Genomic DNA, 21,363 nt, shown 5'->3' with positions numbered 1-21,363 from the left:
AGAAATTGGTAAAACCACACATTTACAGTAAGTGGATCTTCTTTGCTCTGTTGGTGGCAGGACCTGTGTAGGTAACACAACAGTCTATGATCCAATGGAGGGACCATTCTGTTCCCTGACTCCTCTGCATGCAGTGATGCCCTGAGTCAGATTGGAGCACTGCAGCCGTTGGAAGGAAGCCCTGGCCTCAACTTGGAATCTTCAGCTACTTTACAGTAACTTTGTTTGAAAGCTGCTGTTTTGAATCCTACAAAGCTGTAAGCATAAGCAGGTGTAAGATATACTGCATTTATATTTCACAAGCTTTTTAATTCTTTGTTTTCTTTAAAGATGTTGTAAAAGATAAAGTGTTTCTGACAACTGCTTGAAGTCCTTATTTTTGTGAAGATGTCAAGAGGGCTAATGGATTCTTTACATCTGATGTTGCAATTCTTTCTTCATTGCAATTTAGGGTAGAGTTTCTAAAAGCCTTTTATTTCAGTTGGAAGCCTAGTGATGTTTTCCAGGATGTCTAAGCAGGTGAGGCATCTAGCTTCCAGTGATTTCTTCTCAGCACTGAAATCCCTTTCAGAACTTAAAGAAGTTTTTATGGAAGAGCCTGATTTTGGAAGTCCTAGTTTTATGTAAATCTTGAACTTAATTTGCAAAATAATGGGGAATATTAACAGAGAATCGGCATGGACTTTAATGACAAGTTTTCCTACACCCCTTCAGTTCTTGAGAGAATATGAAAGAAAACAGCAACTTCCATCATTTTCCTCCTCTGTTTGCTCTTTATCTACTTTCTTGAACAGCATTAGTTGCAGGAACAAAATTCTGCTCTTGCTAATTAGTAATTTCAGACAGTAGCAATCAGACTGTGCTTCTCACAGTTCAAAAAAATACTGTCTCCTGATTTCTTCACCCCCTCCCTTCACTTTCTTTTGAGTCAAAGGGTTATCACAACTGCTTATGGATGGATATCTGGGTGCTCTTGTGACATCATTGTGAGAGAGCGAGCAGTGAAAGTTAGGCACCCAAATAATGTTTTAAGCACCTTAAAAAACCTGTGTGAGTCCTTTGAGGAAGGAGCATGGGTGAAATAGACTGCAGGGAAATACTTCATTGAGAGAGAGCTGATTTGAATGAGGCTGTGGATTCTAAAAATCAGTCAGGGTGCTTTTAGGAAAATGACTGTGTCTGTGAAGTGTGAGATTGATGATAGGGATTTAAATAGATTACTTTAGGGTAAGAGACGGCAGATACCTGGAGAATGTAATTTATTTAGTACTAGAGAGATGAATTTTTGAAGTGGTAAATTTTTCTTTTAAAAAGAGAATGGCAGATGCTGTCAATTTCACATAAGTGGTTTTCCCAATACCATCTCTTATATTTCTTTAAACAAAAGCATTAATTGAAACTGAGGAAGAAGTCTTTCTCTTTCTTAGTGACTTGGCATTTTAGTTTTGGCTAAGACTGAAAGCTATTGTTGCCTAAGTTGATGCTAAACTGGCAAGTCTATGAACTGAAGCCAGTATTCTTACTTGGATCTAAGTTTGGAAGGACATTTGGTTGTCGTAGAGTAAAAGATGAACATAGAGTTTACCTCAAGGACAGAATTATACTCTAAAGATTATTTGCACAGGTTTACAGCTGAAAATGTTGCTTATCTTATTGACATTTAAAGTAGCATGCTGACGGAAGGGGAGAATAATGGCAAACAATGATGAGTATGTCAAATGATCCTGCTGGAGGCACGGTCTTCACCCACAGGCTTATTGCTTCTTTGGCAAAGGGCAGAGTTTTTCTACGATGGCAGAGATTTCTAACATTACAAGGAGGAAAGTTTCCAGTGAAAACTGTGATTTTGAGGAATTGCATTTATTGTGTTTTTAGGGAATGAACTGTTTTAGTAAGAGATAACACTGGGCTTAGCTATGGCTGGTATCAGTTTAACTTAAATTTAATTTTAATTCACGTTATGAGTGTAGTGCACAGGCACATAGCTCAACTTACAATTTATACTGAAATAGTGAAAGAAAATCTAAAAATCAATTTAAAGGAGCACCACTTTTCTGCTTTCTGCATGTAAGGAAGTTGTTTTGGAGAACTTGCTGAATCTGCTGAGGAATAGAGAGAGAAGTAACAGAGACTGATAATTGACATGGCCCCTGAAAATCCAACATGGGTTAGAGGATTTTAGATACCTTTGAATAGAACTGATTTCAAGATGTGAATTAGCAAGGACATCCTTCAACCCCAACTATTGTATGCTCCAAAGAACTTGGCAGACTTTTCTATCCTGGTTAGGAGTTGTCATTTTCTGTGAATCACCTAATTTAATTAAGTATTGGCTACAATGTCTGAAAAAAATTGGATGAAATCTGGCAAAGGGACAGGTGAGAAAGTGCTGCCTAGTGTTCAGCTAGTAGTGGTGGGTAGTTGGGACTGGTGTTAGCATTTTTCCATTTCATCTTTTGTGTGAGCTGTTACTTCAGCTTAGTTACACCCTCAGCCTTAAGTGTAAGTCTCTCTGCACTTCCCTGGGATCATGGAAGAGTAATGCTACAGTAGTAGTAGTGCACAGTAGGAAATAGTTTTAGTGAAACACTTTAATCCACACCCATCAACTTTCTCTGTGCTTTGTTCTCTCTGTTCTGTCTCACTTCCCTTGCCATTGCCTCTGAAAGTGAGGTAACACCCCCCAAAAAATGACAAGGGGTTAAGCTAGTGAGACAACTGCTGGGGTAAGGTGATCTGAAGAATTCTTTGAACGTTGGTTGATAAATACAGTATATTCCATGGTTATGTAATTGTGTGGTAGTTATGATAACTATACCTGTGGTTGTATGCATCTCATTTAAAATAGCCCTTAATTCTTCTGTCTGTGGTTTACATGAATTCCATATAATGGTATCTGATCCTTGCAACATATCTGGGAGCTGACAAAGTACCATCCTTCAAATGTGCTTGGGAACAGATATACAGGGAAATTCTTCCTTCAGTTGACTAGAAAATAGCCTTTCCCCCTATTTTTAATTCAAATGGTATTTATTTCCAAACTGGATGGAATGAAAATACAGTATGGGTGTTAGATCTGTGCTGGATTTAAGTCCATCTTTTTAGGTTCATAGGAAATCCAGCATTAAGTCATTGGAAAGGGGAAGACTGCTTCTGTGTGGACAAGAGCAGTTAGCAGTGCTGTTCCATCAGCAGGGAACTCCGACTGCCCATGAGGACAGGGCAAGAGCAGGGGAGTCAGTCAAACACAAGAGAGAAGGGGGAGGAGGGAGAAACCCTAGAGCAGGAGGGGAAATCGAATGGACCAGAGGAAGAAGGGAATAAACTGCTTGGTTATTGAGAAACTGCTTGCTATTCAGTTTCAGTAAGTAAGTTAAGTAAATTCACACTTAAAAAACAATTAAATATGGGGAGTAACTGCTTTAAAGTACCAGTGTAGGCAGAGCTAGACTGCTCAGTGGTTAACTGAGTGCTGTGATTGGTTTTTTCTCTGGGTCATGCAGTTATACCAATCCCACACAAAGGGAAACTTTAGACCGTATGTGAAATCTTCCTTATTAAATTTGTATTTTCAAACAGTGACTAAAACCACTCATGGCTAAATTTGTTGAGGGATATTAGATTAAGGTGTTTTGATTGTGAACTCTTTCAGGATATTGTAATAAAAAGTTGAGTAGAGTTTGAACTTTCAGGTTTTTACAGGAAAAAAGCAGTGGCCACTCTGCTGTATGATTTGTTTGCAAATACGGTTACTGCCTATCTGCTTTAGGATTGGGTGGAGTGAAAGAAGTTGCCGATGATGTTAGTCATGACAAAATGAAACATTTCACAGGAGAAGAGTAAGAAGGAAAAATAGTTCAGGGTAGCAAAAGCAGCAGCTGGAATGTAAGAATCTTGTCCATCTCAGGCTTTGGAACTTAATCTTAGTCAAGAGATGTTGTGCTGTGTACTGTCTCCTCTTTTGTTACCCAACACTTTGCTTTCACAGGCACATGCTGAGAAAAACTAACTCTTCTATGGCATTTTGCTTTGTTGAGATTGGAGTCTTCAGTTCTGTGGCTTATTCTCTCTGTCCTAAAAGACAGAGATGGTCCTAGCTCAGCCCAACAGATAACCTGTAGGATTTTTTTAGCCACTTTTCTTAGCTGTAGGAAATTAGTACAAATTCAAAGAGTTTCCTCTCAAAATAAGTGTCTTGACCACCAGTAAGTTGTGGAGTATGTTATTTTTCTTATTCTGATGCAGATTTTATTATGTCATAGTTACCTTTTCTCAGCACAGTCCACAGGACAGACCAGTTCTTGGGTGAGTTGCTCTTTTAGTGTGAAAACAGATGGAAATTTTTCTCCTAGCTTTGCTGGTTCATGCTGGTTTTCTGTAACTGACAGGGATGAACAAACCTGTCACTTACTTATATGTGTTGGGTTTCTGGAAAGTGCCATGGGTGAGTTTATCAAAATGTGTTTTGTAGAACACCATTCACAGGAAGAAAACCTTCGTATCCCAGATGAGGTACGCAGTAACTATTACCTCAGCCAAGGAGACTGCTGTGACTCAGTGAAGGAGGAGTGTGCCAGCCAGAGAGAAGGCTTCATTTAAAACCTGTGGCCTGAAGGTATGAGGATTTACCTGGGAGAGCAGTGTTTTACTCCTTGCTTCGACCTGGCCAAAAGCTGGTGATTAACAGGTTCATTTCCCATATTTCTGGCAGATGTGTTTCTTTTCCTGGGGCTGCAGATGCCTGCTTGCTTGCTTTCTAAAGCTGATTTTTGTATCTGCGAGGAGGCTGTGAGGGTAAATTCATACATAAACCTAGAGTTTCTCTTCCTGGAAAAATGAATACATTCAAGCACACTTTCTAGGTTTTTGGTTTCATCTCACAATGTGTTTACAGCCGACCATTTTCCTGTTAACAGCTGCTCTACTTTTGGCTAACTTCCGTTTTAGCCTAGTAGTTTTTCACTGATTTAGGAGAAATGTGTTCATGGCTGACAGGCTTCTGGCTATTTGTGGAGTCACTTCTTTCCCCTCTAATGTTCTACTTTGAGTTAGGCCTCTCCAGGAGAGGTTTCCTGGGATGTTAGTGCCCTTGCGAATGAAAGGAACAAACTGCAGTTGCCTTATGGCAGAAGTTACCAGGCATTTCTTAGTGTCTGCAGTGTCCTTCATTGTTTGCCAGTCTTGCTTTTAGCCTCATTAGCTGCCATGTAGATCAGAGCAGGAGGCCACCATGAAAGAGAATTGTTGCTTCAAAGCCTTATGCACTGTAGTGGTTTCAAAGGAGTGCAGACAATCGATTGCTCCACAGCCGGGAGCAAGGATTGGGTCCTTAAGGTCCCACATTTGCTGCCATTGAGCTATCACTTGTACAACTAACTTACTGCCTGTTCTGTTAGCTAATCCAAAGCAGAAACAAATAGAAGATAATTCTGTAGAGGTGGTGAGTCCCTATAAGCTCAACTAGTGAATTTGTCATCACTTGCTGTGTAAGAAGCCAGAGTTAGCCTGAAGCATTGTTCTTTTTTGTAACAGAGGGGAAATGGCTCTGGTCTACGTGATCCAGAAGCCTGAGGAGCCACATCATCCTGTGATGTTGGCCTGATGAGCTGTAAATAATCCTGGCTCAACCCCACTGTTCTGTGTCTTTGCTGTGTTTTCAGTGAGAGGAGGGGGAAGGCCGCGTGTTTCCCAGATAATGGGATATCTCTGTGTTTATGAACTAGACTACCTGTTCCATGGTCAGTGCAAGAACTGCTTTTAGTGCATGCAAAGAACGAAGTGTAGGGGGAGAGAGTGGTTTGTGAATGCTTGTACACAAGTGTCTGGATAATTAACTCAGCTGCTAGGTAGGAGCATTTAAATCCTTAAAGATGTTTTCTGTGGGAAATACAGAGTAATCATCTCCTCAGGCACTCAAAAGAGACATGGTTAGATTCTCACTTCTGCCTAAATTGCACATCAGGAATTTAGGTGTTGATTTTGAGTCTCACCTGAAATAATTTATTCCATATCACAAGAATTTAAACCTAGTCTTACTGCCAGGGTTACACCATCATCAGTAGACCATGTTTCCTAGTTCATTTGTCTCCACTGACAAGCTGGTGCAGTACAGTGAGGGCCCATGTCAGGTTGCTCTTTTGGTCCCACAGGAACAAATTCTGATTAGCAGTGGAAGCCAGGAGTGGACACTGACCCAAGTTACAGAGGGTATTCCGGGATAGCGTGGTTACTGTTTCAGGTGCTCACATGGCAGCATCCTAAGCCTTACATATTAGTTAACCTACAAGTTATTGCATATTACTTAACATACTAGTTGCTGTATGTGAAGGGTCTTTGATCTATGAATGAGCCCAACACATGGTGCTTGTTCACGGTATGTTAACAGCAGAGATGTTATTTTTAGCTCCTGAATTCTTTTTTACTATTAGAGCTGAAAGACTTTTCGTCCTTAAGACAGGCAACTGTTCACAACATAGTGTATTTGGGACAATGTGTTACATAAGGCTGACACCTCTATTTGGAACATTTTTTTTTTTCAGAAAGGGTAAATAGCTTTTTAAGTAGCCATAAAAAATCTAAATAAAGTAGTCATGTTTTATAAAGTTTTAAAAAGTACTGTTGTCTTTGGAACATGTAATTTACAGATCTCACTGCAGTAATCCTTGATTTAGAACAATTACTGCACTAAGTACTTGCCTTTTTTCCTCCTTTAAAAACAAAACCAAACCCCAGCCCAAAAGCCAGACAGGTTTCCAGCAAAGGCTGGGATAATTGACTGAAAAGGAACATAGCCAAGTCTTGCAAAACTCCAGTATACAGTTGCTGTTCTCTCAGAGATATTTTCTCCTGCCATCTGAGAACCTTGTAACTTGTTTTTCTTTTTTGTTTTTAATATAATCACTAGTTGCTAGAAATATATTGCAAAAACTGATATGCTCGTCACAGCCTTACAAATGGGTTTGTGTGCAGGACATGCTGGTTTAAGAGGAAGCTGTTTTATAATGTTTTTAATTATTAAATGTCTTATGCAACAGAGTTTAAGGGTCATTTACAAACAATTCAATTCCAAAGCTTCCTTAGGCAGTAAGTCACCTATGTCATTTCTTGTAGCTCAAGCTTGACTCAGTCCAGTCTCACACCAAACAAGATTTGGGAGTTGGAATAAAGGGAATGGTGATTCAGTGTACAGTTCATAATATTTCTTTGGCAGGGTGCTCACAGATCATTGGACTAGTTTATCTGTGAATACAGTGGGTTTTTTTGTTTGAAGTCCTTTAACAGAAGTGAGGCAGCTGTGCTGCTTCTGTGGCAGGAAATCTCATGGGCCCCACTGGCAGTAGGCAGGCCATGCCGACTCTCTGGATCTGACACCATAAAACCAGGCCCTCCACTGCTGATTCTGCAGCCAGCTTCAGTCCTTGACTGCAGGATAATTTATACAGCTATAAGAAATTTAACTGTAGTCTCCTACCTCTTGTGTGGGCATGGGATGTATCCAGAAACAAAGGAATCCATATTCCTAATCATCAGCTTAAAAGCACTGCTGTGTTTACTAAATTTTGCTAGGAAACTAAAGATAGAAGTAGGGATCCTTGGTACTTCCACTTAGGCCAAAGATAACTGAGCAGCACAAGGAATTATTGAGCGTGCTCATTCCTTATTCCTGGTATGGAACCGAGACTTCTCACTTTCCGAAGAAAAAGTAACTTTCCAAAATCACTTCAGATGAGCAAACAGCTGAACAGACTCACTGCATTTCCTAGAAGAGAAGACCAAGCCAAAAGTTTTTAGCCTTAGAAGTGACTGTGCCTTCCTGGGCTTGCTTCTACCTTTGAGGGGATTCTAGTACAAGCCATTCTCATTTTTTAAAGCCAGTTTTAAAGACAATTGACTTTAGTTTTATTACAAAGCTTTTATTAAAAAACAAATGCTCAGCACATAAACTGGAATGACAAAAAAAAATTGGTTGACAGTATTTTTGGCAAAGGCTGTGCCTTACTATTTTAAAAAATGGGTACATCAATGCTTATTTCAACAACTGGCATAAAATCCCACTAACAGGCTAACAAAAACAGATACAAATACAGAACAATTGAAGTAATAATTCAAGTGCTGGGCTTTTTACAAGGAGAAGGGAAATGGGTGAGAAGGAGAACTCACTGCAGTCAGATTTGCTGGATGTATTGCTTATGTTTACAGAGTAGATGATGCAAGACTAACATGTCTACTGACCAGCTGACTGTTGTTACATTTATTTAGTTCTATAGGACACTATTATATAGACTGAGAGGCCACTATTTGTTACAAATAGTTTAACAAAACAGCCACCTTTTTTTCCATACAGGTTTTTCCTCTGGCAGAAAAAAAAAAAAAAAAAGGAAAAAAAAAAAGAAAAACTCCTTTTATTTAAAAAGTATTTCAGATTTCTGACACTTGTTTAAAAGCTCATACCTAGTAAAATATACACCAAAGAAATTACAAACTAAAAGTTAAAATATAAAAGCATTCAAGTTTCTTAAAAAAAGCTAAAACCAAAATTGATCCTGTCGCACCATTAAATAAAAAGAAGGTTGAGCGCGTCATCCTGGTCCAGGCAAATCCATTCCTCGATGTGCTGTATGGGGCAGCTGTGGTCTACATTATTCTGTTGGCTGAAGCAGGTGGAGACAGCCATGCTACTTTGTTTGCTGACTCTATATGGACACAGATGAGACAGGGGCTTACGAGTGCAAGGCAGAGGTGAAGACAAAAGCTGCTCTGCTGACCCAGGAGCTCATTTGCTCTATTTATATCGGGGCTGGACCTCGTGATAGTGAAGGATTTTGGCAGTGATTGTCTTTATGATTCAGTGTCTCTAGCAGTGACATCAGGGTGAATGACATCCTGGACAGACTCCTTGGGGGTGGTCTGTGCGGATGAAGGACACACCTAGGGTTTTAACAAGCTTCCATCTCCAGAAGGGGTCCTGGTGTCGCCGCCTTTGCTTTGCAAGTTGAGAAAGCATTTCTTTTCCCACCTACAGGGAAGAGGAGAGAGAGAAAGAGAGTTATAAGGACTATATGAAGCCTTTTTAAAAAAAAAAAAAAATTCCATCAAAGAAGCTGGTGGTGGTTCACTGTAAGTCTATGACACAACTGTAGTAGTGGAATGTGCATTTGCAATGTCAGAGTTAAATGCAGAATTAATTGCTACTTGCTTTTGCCTGAAGTTTGCAAGTATATTTACAGAGAGTACTTTGGATTGGAAAGAGATGTCAACACCAACTAGAAAGAGGGGTTTCAAGCATCCAACATGTTACAGAAGTACTTCCCTTTCACAGTGGATTTCATTTAACTGCAACATTTGACCCAGATATCCGTTGCAAAGCTAGACATCCTCAGGCTTTGGTACTGCAGTGGTTGAGGTCAATTAAACCTCTACTTCAGTCTCAAGCTCTACTCCCTGCAGAAATAAAAAACCACTGTTTTCTGTAAGCAGTTTGGTAGAGGAATGTGGGCGAGGCTTGTGTGAACACTCACTCTACCATCCACTCTCATGACTGGGGAGGATTTGTTCTGCTCTTCAGTGGGGTAGTGAACATCTTCCAGCTGTGTAAGAACCATGGGCCTCTTACCTAGCAGTGAAGTTCAGTAGGATCTTGGAAGAATTTATGTTCTTAGAGCGCATGAAAAGTATGAGCCCAGTAGGTATTGCTCATCCAGTGAGGAACCGTTGTTCATCACTAGGCCTCTGGGTTACTTCAGCTGACTTATGCAATTGCTAACTCAACCATCACCCTGCCCTTCTGACCCAGACAACTGGGTTATAACAGGGCCTCCACCCAAAAACTGTCTAACAAGTCAGACATTTTTCCACAGATGGGCATGTGCTCTGCAGTAACAGTTTCATGGTTATTGGTATCTCAAAAAATCTGTGTTAACCTCTGTGTCTCCATGTACTCATCAAGGAGAAGGCTCAGTGAGCAGAGCTTTTGAGAATGACAAAAATTTGCACAAGGATGCAGTTCAGTGGAGAAGGTAAATGAATTTTCATCAGAAAAAAACACAAAAGGCTTAGTCACATAAAGATACACTGCCAGCACCTTGAATCACGCGAGGCATGACAGAACAAGTTTATGAAGAAATGGTTTAAACCACAAGTCAAACTTCAGTTAGACTAGTCATAATAGATAGACTGCTTGAGCCTGCAAGAACTACAAGCTGAATTAGTCAGCAAATTTTACATTATATTACATTACATTGCAGCAGTATTTAAACCAGGGCCATTTATAACTGAGCACCCACCTCCCATCTGCTGCAGCTTCTGTCGTAAGCCTTCACAACACAAAGTGTTTCACTCATACTTGTCTGAGTACAGCTCCTGAATAAGGAGTTACACTGCCAAACGTACTCCAGGGTAGAAAGCCTCTAAAACTGATTTTATACTGTTTTATTTTAATCAGCATAAGCTGAGGCCTAAAATCTTACTAAACAAGTTGACTATTTGTCAGGGGTCCCCCACATGGCCATTGTTATAGTGGAAAGGAAAGCTGAGGACACTGAAGTTTAGCTGCAGACTAAGGTAGAAAAGACAAGCAAAAATTTATATCAATCTGTTCTGTATAGCTTAAATTTGATGCAGACTCTCTCCTATCCCAAATACTGCCATCCCTGATACATGATGAGTAATTTTCACCTGCTGCTGGTAGCCACAGAAAGACATTTAAAGCCACTGAGGCATCTTAAACAGCACAGCTAAAAGTCCACTGGCAAACCAGCAGTTTCAACAGAGGTGGTCTGTATTGACTAATTCAGTTCCTATTTCCTCATAAAACCAGCCCATGTCCCAACTAAAAAAAGCCTTCTGAGCTTCCTGCCTTTTTTTTTTTATTTTTTATAAAGTAGCACAGTGCTCCATAACACGTGCGGATCAAAGAGCTACGAAGGGCTCTACCTTTCCAAGGAGCACGAAAGAGAAGCCAAGCAAACAGCAAAGAAACACTGGGGAGAGCACCCTGCAGCTTTATATTTATTTTGTGCCTTTTCATCCCGGATTTTCAAAGGTTTGGTCCAGGTTGCTCTTCCTGGGAAGGTTTTCCTCTCAGTCTTACATGAAAACATTCAGCTTCCTGTTGAGGAATGGCCTTGAGGCGCCAGGCCAGTAGTTCACAGCAGTCTGATACAAGTGCTGTGATTCAGAGCTACTCCCCATTAGCAGCCAGGAATGTCTACTTCACTGAAGGAAATGAAATGCTCTTCTGTTGAGATGGTTCCCTGCCTCCTCCCCCCTTCCCTTACCAGCAAGCTGTCTTTGAAGTCAGGAGGTTAAAATAACGACCGTGGCCTTGCTCTGGCCCTCAGCTTTTTCTAACAGCGGCCATCGTTTCTTTCTCAATCCAGAGGCAGCTTTTGCAGCGCCTGCCTCCTTTCCATAGCCCCTCTCAGCACCTAACTATGCCCTGCTCCACTGGAGAGGCTGCAGACACTGCTGTGATTGGGGAAGGGGACAGGCATAGTGAAGCCCCACATACTTTTATTTCCAAGGGAATAACGCAGCACAGCAAATTACACAGTAGCTATCCTGAAAACATCATCTAGAACCCAGCCTTCCCCCAGCTGCACATTAAGGGTACATACTGGAAACTGCTCCTACTGCTGATAAACCAAATAATACCTAAAAAATACGAGTGATGATGGTGTTGCCTTACAGATATAAAACAGGTCAAATCAGGATTCTTTTCAAGAAACCACAGGCATGTGCTAAGGAGACTGAAGACTTCCCACATCTAAGGCTTCACTGGGGGGCTGCAGCTGAAGTCTCGCCAAGCAAGGCATGCCCTAGCAAAGCCCAATCCACAAGTGAAGTCGGTGCAAATCAAAGACTGCAATTACAGCTCCCTGGCTGTGGTTAGGCTTCAAAGAAAGTGCTGCAAGTCACATTTTACATATGTGAAGTCTTGAGCCTGAGCCACAATAGGAGGCACTGTCTGTGCCATTTGCAGTGTACATCTGACTACGGGAGGAAAGAGGAAAAAAAACACAAACCACCACCTCGAGAAAGAAACAGAAATAAGATTCAAGAATAATGCAGTGTAAAAAGAAAAGCCTTGCTCCTGAAGTGATAAAACTGTAATTTAGGAATCACTACAGTAAAACTAAAGTCTCCTAGCAAACCTGGGCTCAACAGCTGAGGGCAAAAGCATCACAGGAGGATCAGAAGTTTTCCCTATGCTTCAGAATGAGATGAATTGAAGGGTGGGTCTGCAAAGGTCTTGTGCTCCTCCTCTAGACTTTTAACTCATCTCAGTTTTTCTAGAACAAGGGAGAGGATTATGCAGCTTCATTCAGGCTAATCGGAAAAGGTTATGGAAGAAAGTCAAGAGTGTTTGGGTCAGTCCAGGAGTAAGTACGGAGTAAAAGAGGTAGGTAATTCTTCACAGAAAGCAACAGAAAGTAAGTATTTTAAACGAGGTGCTTTTTTTCTACACCATTCTCCACCATGGGTTGTTTTCATACAGTTGTAATAACAGAAGAGACTACATATAACGATAGTTATATGTATTTAAAAAAACCCCAAGAAACCAAAAACAACGTTAAACAAAAAGTTCAGCTCCAAACCTGGCTTTTAATCCAGCACTTCAAACGAAATGGCAAACTCAGGGACCCAGAAGCTGAAACTGCCATTTTCTTTTTAAGTCCAAACGGAACATGTTTGACTTACTGCCAGGGTTTTTTCAATACTCCAAAAACTTGGGTATGCAAAACCAGGTCATTATTTATCAGAGAGGTTCACAGTGTTTGTGAAGTCCCTCTGTATTTTCTTTAACAGCAAAGCTGGAGAGGCTTTCGGGCACAAGCAGATAGATGCCAGCACTGCAGTCTGCTCCTCTTCCTGCCCAGCTGTGCCATGGTTTGTGGGTTTATCCCAAACCAGATCCTTGAAATGTTCTGGGCAAACAAAAACAAACACTCCACAATCTTTGTTGTTTCTAAACAAAAAAAGTACCTCCCAACAAAACCCCAGTCATTTTAGTAATCCGATTTGCTGCAGGGTCCTACAGACTGTTACAGAACAGGGATGGAAAGACCTACAGGAGACAGGAAAAAGCCCTCTCTGCAAGAGATGGATACCAGCAGGCAGCAGAGGGAACTTTTTAAACTGCCTTTGTTGCCAAGAAATGACATAAAATTGTACCCTAAAACTGTAACAGCTGCTGCCATGTTGAAACTACGTGAGTATTAAGTTTTTCTTGATCTTTCCAACCCCCTCCCATCCCCCTTGCTACTGTCAGCCTCAACCCAGGCTGGTAACTGTGAATGGAAACTCCAGAAGCAAATTATTCACTGATAGTTTAATTGCCCTGGAGTAACTACACCTGAAAATACCTCTCCACTAACTACAGGTGAAGTCTGGAGTCCTGACTTCTCTCCCTTCATTCTGACCTAAGATAGATGTGCTAAGTGAGCACCAGGAATATTCCTCCCCTCACCTCCCCAAGTCAGAGACCTGTTCCAGAGCAGATTAGTGCCAGCACGGAAAACACCCAGGTATTCTAAGGTTCCTGCTTTGTGCAGGCAACAGCAGTGATGCCAAGCATGTATGGCTCTTATCAAAGGCCCCCATGTAGGCAGCACAAAACTACAACCTCTATCACTGAGCTACAATCTTTAAAATGATCCTACTGGAAGACCCAGGACATGTTTTTCCTGTTGGGGGTGGGAGGGGACAGAGGCTCCATGTTTATAATAAAAAACAGATTGCCTCTAGACAGCTGTCTCTAGCAGCTTCTTAAAGAGGAATAATATACTTAAGGTGAGGAAGAGGGAGGAAGAAATAGGCTTGTCCCCTCTTTGTATCTTTATGGCATATAACGAATATCCAGAAGACTATTGTTTAAATTATTTCTTTTATAGACTGAGTTCTAGGGGCTCTGAAATTGCTACTTCAGTTTTCACCTGCTAACAGAAAAGACATGATGTATGGGTAAAGCAGTAAGTGAAAATTCTTTCAGAAGAAAGAAATAACACAGATAAAGTTTCCTTTAGAGATCATCTTTTCTGCCACAATTAAACACAGGTTAGAATTTAAAATGTACTTTGAAAGACAATCTCTACCGTTAAATCTTCTAATACATGGAATAATTTAAATAGTTGCTTTCATGAAACAAAAGGCAAGTCAGATGTAACCTGAATATCTTCTTGAGCTTCCATCAATTCTTCTACACACAGCCATCCACAGAGCAACACTACCAGTGAAAGACAGCAGTACACAGAAACCACTACAGAATTCAAACACATCAACTTCACTTTGATGCAATTAAGTCATCTCAGCAGAAAATCTCTACTGGTCTGAAATATACAAGCTTCCTGTTGTGTATCTCAAAACACACACATATGGGAAGAAACCCAACTATTCATCAAAATGTAGTCTCGCCTAGTGTGTGCATCTGCCTTGATATCATAAAATTAAATCTATGTAGTTATTTTGGCAATCACATTTTATCTCATGCAATTTCAGGTATCCCTGAGATGAAAGATAGAAGGCTCTCAAAACTCTGGAGTTTAATTCTTATGCTACTTAATATTAACGAGGAAGCAGGAATCTTACTTTTGCAAAGAGGAAGCAACTTCAGAAATATTGTCTCCCTGCTCAGTTAAGCCTCTTTAGTTCTCTTAACCCCTGATCCCACTCTACTGATGCCTGTGGCAAGAACACTAATTCAGAGATGGTCCTTGGTACCATTTCCCTCAGTTGCATCTAACCCTGCTCACACACTACAGTCCAGTGCCAAAGACATCTTAACTGCACAAGTGCTTCCAACATTTGCTCCTACCATTAGGAGGAAGAGCCAAAAGCCGGTGTCCTGGAAGCTCTGACTAAAGTCTCACTGACTGCCAGGCTCACGTTTAACTGGCCAGACAGTGGTGCTTCAGCTGGCTGTGCTGTGAGCTTCTTTCCTTGTGCAGCTCTCCAATTTGCATGCTTTCAAACTTTAAATACTGTTTATATGGTACAATCTCAACAAGCAGGTAAAGGGGCAGAGATTTAAAAAAAGACTTGCATAAAAAGTCTTAAAGTAGAGCATTAAGGAACTAACTGGTATGAGAACCTTTCTCTATTAGCAGTGATTTGTGCAACATCACACTTAAGGCTCTTTGGTTTTGTTCTGTTCTATTGGTTGGTTTTGTCTTCAGGATGGCTGGTTTTGCATTCACCTATATCAGAAAACCTCTTCAATCTAATCATAATCTCTAAAATCAGAGGCAGAGGGAAACAAAACTTAGTGCTAGGGTGTGCTAAGGTTCACTAAGCTTTGACAGAATTGAATTTGAATACAATTTTGATGAAATTAGAGGACAGATTTCACCTAAGCTTAGTCTCCAGAAATAAATGGGAAAGACTTTGACGGTGTCATAACAACTTGCTTTCTAGCTGTTCAGGAATAGAGTCAATGCCTCATTTTGAAATTTTTCATGTAAATTCACTAAAAACATGAAAATGCAATACAGACCTGAGCAGAACAGTAAAATAGCGAAGTTTTCTTCCAATTGGACATGAAGCCACAGTTCAAAATCTTACGTTTTATTTATGAAACAGTTTGTTTCCACAGAGTTTTTCTCATGACCTTAGAATTCTCAGTCTGGTGCTGAGTTTATTAAATCCACCAAAATACACCGTTTTTATCCAGAGAAGAATGGTGCACCAGGCGTCAACTCCCTGTCCCCACCCTATCCCACAGGAAGAGTCAGAACAATAGTTGTCCCACTGCTCCTTCATTCTAGCCCAAGCCGCCTACCGCTAACACCTCCGAAGTGAAACAATATGGGGTTTTTTAATCCCTTGTGAATGTGGCTGAGTTCGAACTTGATTAGGCATCTCTAATTTCCCAGTAGCATCTGCAACTTGAGCACCTCTGACAAGATAAACAGATTCCAGACATTTGACTGCTGAATTACCTATTTTTTTCATTTGTCAGTGTCAATTTAAAATAATGAAATGCTGAAAATCAGCATTGTAGCTGACCATGCTACAACTCTATTTTGCAAAAATACTTCAAAATTTTTCTTGTTTCTCTAATCCCATATCTACGCTGATTGTCTAGTTGAAAGTGTTCTGCTGGTTTTTATTTATAAACCCTATGCTTTGCTCCTACCCTCACCTACCCTTACCCCTCCCATAGGCTCTGATTGCACCCAAAATAGCTTTTATACACTTCCTTCCTTCCTTCCTCTCCTCCTGCACTTCACAAGGAACCTCTGCCAGGCTGGTAAACAGGGACCTGGGTCTGCTTTGCCGCACCTCTCCCAGCAGGTGTCAGTGCCCCCCTGTACCTGCCACCTTAATGGGCAGCAGCTTCTCTTTGGGTTTGCTCTTGTTTTCCTTGATGTCAGAGAGCCTGAGAGGAGGGTTTCTGCAAGATCAATATCAGGTCAGAACTAAGTCGCTGTAGGGGACACACAGGAGGGAAGGGATGCCATCCAGAGGGACCTTGACAGGCTTGAGAAGTGGGCCTGTGTGAACCTCATGAAGGTCAACAAGGACAAGTGCCAAGGTCCTGTACCTGAGTCAGGGCAATCCCAAGCACAAATACAGGCTGAACGGAGAATGGATTGAGACCAGCCCTGAGGAGAAGGACTTGTGGATGTCGATGGATGAGAAGGTCGACATGACCCAACAATGTGCACTCAAGGCCCAGAAGGCAAACTGAGTCCTGGGCTGCATCAAAAGCAGCCTGACCAGCAGGTCGAGGAAGAAGATTCTGCCCCTCTACTCTGCTCTGGTGAGACTCCCCCTGCAGTGCTGCATCCAGCTCTGGGGACTTCCAACATAAGAAGGACATGGACCTGTTGGAGTGAGTCCAGAGCAGGGCACGAAGATGCTCAGAGGGCTGGAGCACCTCTCCTGTGAAGACAGGCTGAGAGACTTGTGATTGTTAACCCTGGAGAAGGTTCCAGTGAGACCTTCTAGTACCTAAAGGGGGCCTACAGGGAAGATGGAAAGGGACTTTATACAAGGACATATAGTGATCGGACAAGGGGGAATGGCTTTAAACTGACATAATGTAAGATATTAGGAAAAAAATTCTTTACTGTGAGGGTTCTGAGGCAATGGAACAAGTTGCCCAGAGAGGCTGTGGATCCCCCATCTCTGGAAGTGTTCAAGGCCAGGTTGAATGAGGCTTTGAGCAACCTGGTCTAGTGGAAGGTGTCCTGGCCCATGGCAGAGGGTTTGGAAATAGATGATCTTTAAGGTCCTTCCAAGCCAAACCACTCTTCAATTCTATGATCTGTCTGAGGGCTATACTCCTACTCCTTGGAAATTTCTATGCCTATTTGAAATAATATAAATGCTTCAAGCCTGCAAATTTTTTTCTTTTCATTCTGTCCCTCTTGCCTGTGCTGAAGGCCACTATTTTTAGGCAAAACTGGGAACAGGGAAACATGGGTCACAGAGGAAACAATTTTAAAGTAAATCAGGACATGTCTCTGCACCACCATGACCACACAAATTCTCACACTCACTAACTTCTGTGCAAGTCCTCCAGGCACTGTTTAAAGCTTCTGAGCAGTCAAGAGCTATGGAAAGGGCTAAAGCATTTGTATCACTTTTAACTACTCCAGCAGCAATTTCAAGAGCACTGGACAAGGCAGGTTTGAAAACACATGCCTCAGAAATCAAGGTACCACATCCTCTTTGCATCTCCTTTCTAGGATGCTGGCCAGAAACCCATGGTCAGCCATGATCACAGTATTCAGATGCTTCTTTTCCACAGTATTCTGGCCATATATTGGTCCACTTTATAGTTTGCTTTCAGAGCCTCACTCCATTTTATTTCTAAGTAATAAGGAAAACATAATCCAGTCAGAAATTGTTACAACACTACCCAAAAATCACTTCTGCACTGAAATTTGGCTCCAATTTCCATGTAGGAAGTTTGAAATGTTAAGATAATTTGTTGTTTAAAGTTAAACAGTCTTAATCTGATTCTTTTAAGTTCTTCTGATTGTAAATCAGTATTAGTCAAGTTTTCTTATTTTTGGAAGCTTTGCTAATGTAGATGCAAATTGTCATGGAATTTTGCAAGCCACAAATATACTTCTCACAGGTTTTCAAATGTCTATTAACCTTCTCTATCACTCTTTTTAGCCCTTGAAGATAAGCCAAAACACGATGTTAAATTACGTAGTTTCCCAATTGCATCCTGCCACATGTTGAATAATGTGCCTTTTACAATTACCACACAGAGCAAGTCATAGGAAGTTAAGTATTTCCATGCTGCAGATCAGGAGGAATTTTTGTTAGTGCCATTCTATTTCCTTGCTGATTTCTAAATACTCATGAGATGCTAAAAATTGCCTTTTTTTAGCTTCCAAAAGTCAAACTGAATAGAAAATTAGGAATTTCCACTTCCAGCACAGAATTGCTCCTATTTTCAAATCCTCTAGAATGTTGAGCTTAAAGTAAAAAGAAAACACTCACCTTTCAAGAAGGTGCTCAACAGGTCATCTCTACATTGTCCTTAGTCTTAGCTTTCCTCATTTCCCCTTCCCTCCTGTCCCCTCCTAAATTTATTTTTAGCATTATCAGGTCTTATTCCACTCTTGGTTGATTTCAAAAGAAGAGAATAAATAAGAGTTATTTCTTTAACAAATCAAAGTTATTTCAAACGTTGTGTTGGACCACGTCAACTGCAAACAAAATCCTTCTTGGGACAGTTCCAAAACTCTTACAGAATGGTGACATGCTTTGAAGCACCCCAGGATAATATAGCAAAGACTGGTGCACAGGGTCACGGTATTCCTAAAGCACTCTAAACTGTTTTACAAAATGGCCATTCAGCATGTTGGAGATCACAGAACTCAGTTAAATCCTAAGCAGTGAAGCCATAAGATGCCTGCTGCTTTATACAACCCTTGGAAAACGGGCAACTTAATGCTACCACCTTGACTTTACCACTCAAATCATGTCCAAGGCAAAAAGCAGGTTAGAGGTCCACCTTAAAAATCACTTATGTGCTGAAGGGTTCATGGACAAAAATAAAAAAAAAAAAACCCACACCCAAAACTTTCACAGTATCTTAAATCATTTCTGTTTGCATGTCTCTTCCGTTACTTTCCTCTGAACATCCCACCACACAACCCTCCCACCATTTCATCCTTCTCACTTACATCACCATAATTACAGCCCTGGCTGATCTCCTTTATGCTGATCTTGAGATTCTTTCTTTGGTCTTGCCACCTACTCATTTCTGATTCTTCTCAGATAACAGAACGCTTGTCTCCTTCCCAGACCTCCCACCCTCCTTCCCCCTCTTCCTTGCACCATCTGAAAGAGTAAGAAAGCTATTCCCAAACTTATTATCTCCATCCAGTAGAGACTACAACAGCTCTGCTGTGGGCCTAGTAAGATATTATGCTTGTGGGCAAAACATTCTTTGGATTAGGCTTGCAGAGGGCGAGAGTCTTAACCTTCAGAAGTTTACTTTGAAGTCTGGCTGATTCAGGTTCCCTAAATCATTCTGTGCATTTACTTCCAGCAAGAGCACATCTGTACATCTCCGGTGGAGATCATTCACTCGGCATGCAACATTTAGTGAGGCTGCCTTCATGTGCATATATGGAGTCAACAGCACACTCCCCTTCCGTGGAAGAAGATATATACTGTTCTCATACTCCATGTTATAAATTGCATGAGGACAGAGATGGGTATGCACACCATTAAAGGGCAGAAGGAAGGAAGGAAGGAAGGAAGGAAAGAAGGAAGGAAGGAAGTCAAAGGGAAAGAGAGAAAACCCCCACACTTATAACATTAATCCTCTATTATGGAAATTGCAAACAGAGAAACTTCAATAACATAGTTCAGCATAGACAAGGCGGTCATCCTTAGATCATCCAAGAAACCAAATATCCCCTGTATTTTAGCTGTCACTTGAACCTTAGTTGTATTCCAATCCCAATCAAGGGCTCTGCATCAATTCAGATAAAATTCTGAGTGTTTTGCTTACTGGTACTGTATTAAGATTAAAGGGAGAACTATTTACAACTATTATGGATCTGGGCAACTAAGCTGAAGTATAAAACTCAAGGTTAAAATACTTGGGTTTTTAGTAGGTATTATAGTAGGAAGAAAAAAGAGCATGCATTTCACCTTTTCACTTTACTTCAGCTTAAAAAAAAAACAAACCCAAAGTCTTAACCCAACCAAGTTTAGACTAACCAACATAATGGCATAACTTCAGAAGAGGCTCGAATCATGCTGAGTGATCGCTGACACACCGCACAGAGGAAACTGAACTTGGCTGAAAGTCCGAGCAGAGCAGAGGGCCAACAGGAGCCCGCTTTGCTGACCTCTCTGAGTCCCACAGGGATCATGTGGCCAAATAAGGCAGAGGAAGAGAGGACAGAGAGCCCATTTCTAATATAGTACATAGGTGAGTTTAGCAAGTGTTATTTTTTTGCATGATTCCTGGAATTCTCAGAGATCTCCCAAGAGCAGTCTGGTTAATTAGTGTAGAACCAACTAGTATGTCATATGAATGCCATTCCTACTAGAAAAGATATCACACTGAGAGAAAGAGAAGGACCGGCCTTCCAACACAAACACTGAGAAATGAGGATCTCACTGTGGTACTGTGTGCACTCACAAGCAGACTAGATGGTGTCATTGCATGTGTGTAACCAGTCATTCCACCCTCAGTGCAGATGACATGATATGAAGAGAGAAAACACATGCTGGAAATACAACCACAAAAAACCCCAACCTGCACCACACATGAAATACCACTGTACAGTTGCGGAGAAATTCTTGACACAACTGAAATACAGTCCCATTTTCCTAGCAGATGTTTTGTTAGTATACAGGTGAATAATTGTTTTTAAAAAGTGTACCCAGCCAGCCAGCCAGCATCTTGTAGATGTCAACACATAAAATGTATTCCAAAGCCAGCATCTAACCTGCTCTTATGAACTGTGACAGTCTGCTGGCTGGGAGGGTTTGCACTGCTTAATAAACCCATCCCTGGGCTTCACTGGCAGACTTGCAGCGAGTCAGTGAGGTGTGGTCAATTTGAAAATATTACAGTTAAGCAGTGAAATGGTGAACATCTAATAGATAGCCGGTATAAAAACCATCAGTAGTCAAAGTAACATTAGCTTTGAGATATGATACTTCTGCAATTTTTGCTAAATTCACATTATTGCATAAAATTTATAAGAAAGCTTATTTTAAAATTCAGTTTTATCAGCAGGAAAGCTTTAGAGATGTTCTTACCATGCTTCAGATGTAGGCAGCTGTCATTCTGGGGCCTGTACCTGTAGAAGATTGTTTTCCTTTAACAAATTTCTCTTACAGAGTTTTTGCACATTCCAAATAAGTTTGATTGCT

General features: G+C 40.9%; 1 protein-coding gene across 4 annotated transcripts in view; it reads right to left on the bottom strand.

Moving 5' to 3' along the window:
* Positions 1-7,897: 7,897 nt before the first annotated feature.
* LEF1 (lymphoid enhancer binding factor 1) overlaps positions 7,898-21,363 on the bottom strand; it is a 70,453-nt gene continuing 56,987 nt past the window's right edge. For 2 of the 4 annotated variants that reach the window (XM_051789679.1, XM_051789681.1), the window contains 2 exons: positions 21,250-21,290; positions 8,939-9,016 (listed from right to left, as the gene is read on the bottom strand). In XM_051789679.1, coding sequence (XP_051645639.1) covers positions 21,256-21,290 — 35 coding nt within the window. In that variant the 3' untranslated portion in view covers positions 8,939-9,016; positions 21,250-21,255. Of the gene's footprint in view, positions 9,017-21,249; positions 21,291-21,363 lie in introns of all 4 variants that reach the window. The other 2 variants (XM_051789678.1, XM_051789680.1) reach the window with 1 other exon arrangement.

Source organism: Manacus candei, unplaced genomic scaffold, assembly GCF_025592945.1.
Source record: "Manacus candei isolate 608988 ecotype Guabito, Panama unplaced genomic scaffold, ASM2559294v1 h1tg000028l, whole genome shotgun sequence".
Lineage (NCBI taxonomy): Eukaryota > Metazoa > Chordata > Aves > Passeriformes > Pipridae > Manacus > Manacus candei.
The sequence above is the reverse complement of the archived record's forward strand: the minus strand, read 5'-3'. Positions and strand labels throughout refer to the sequence as shown.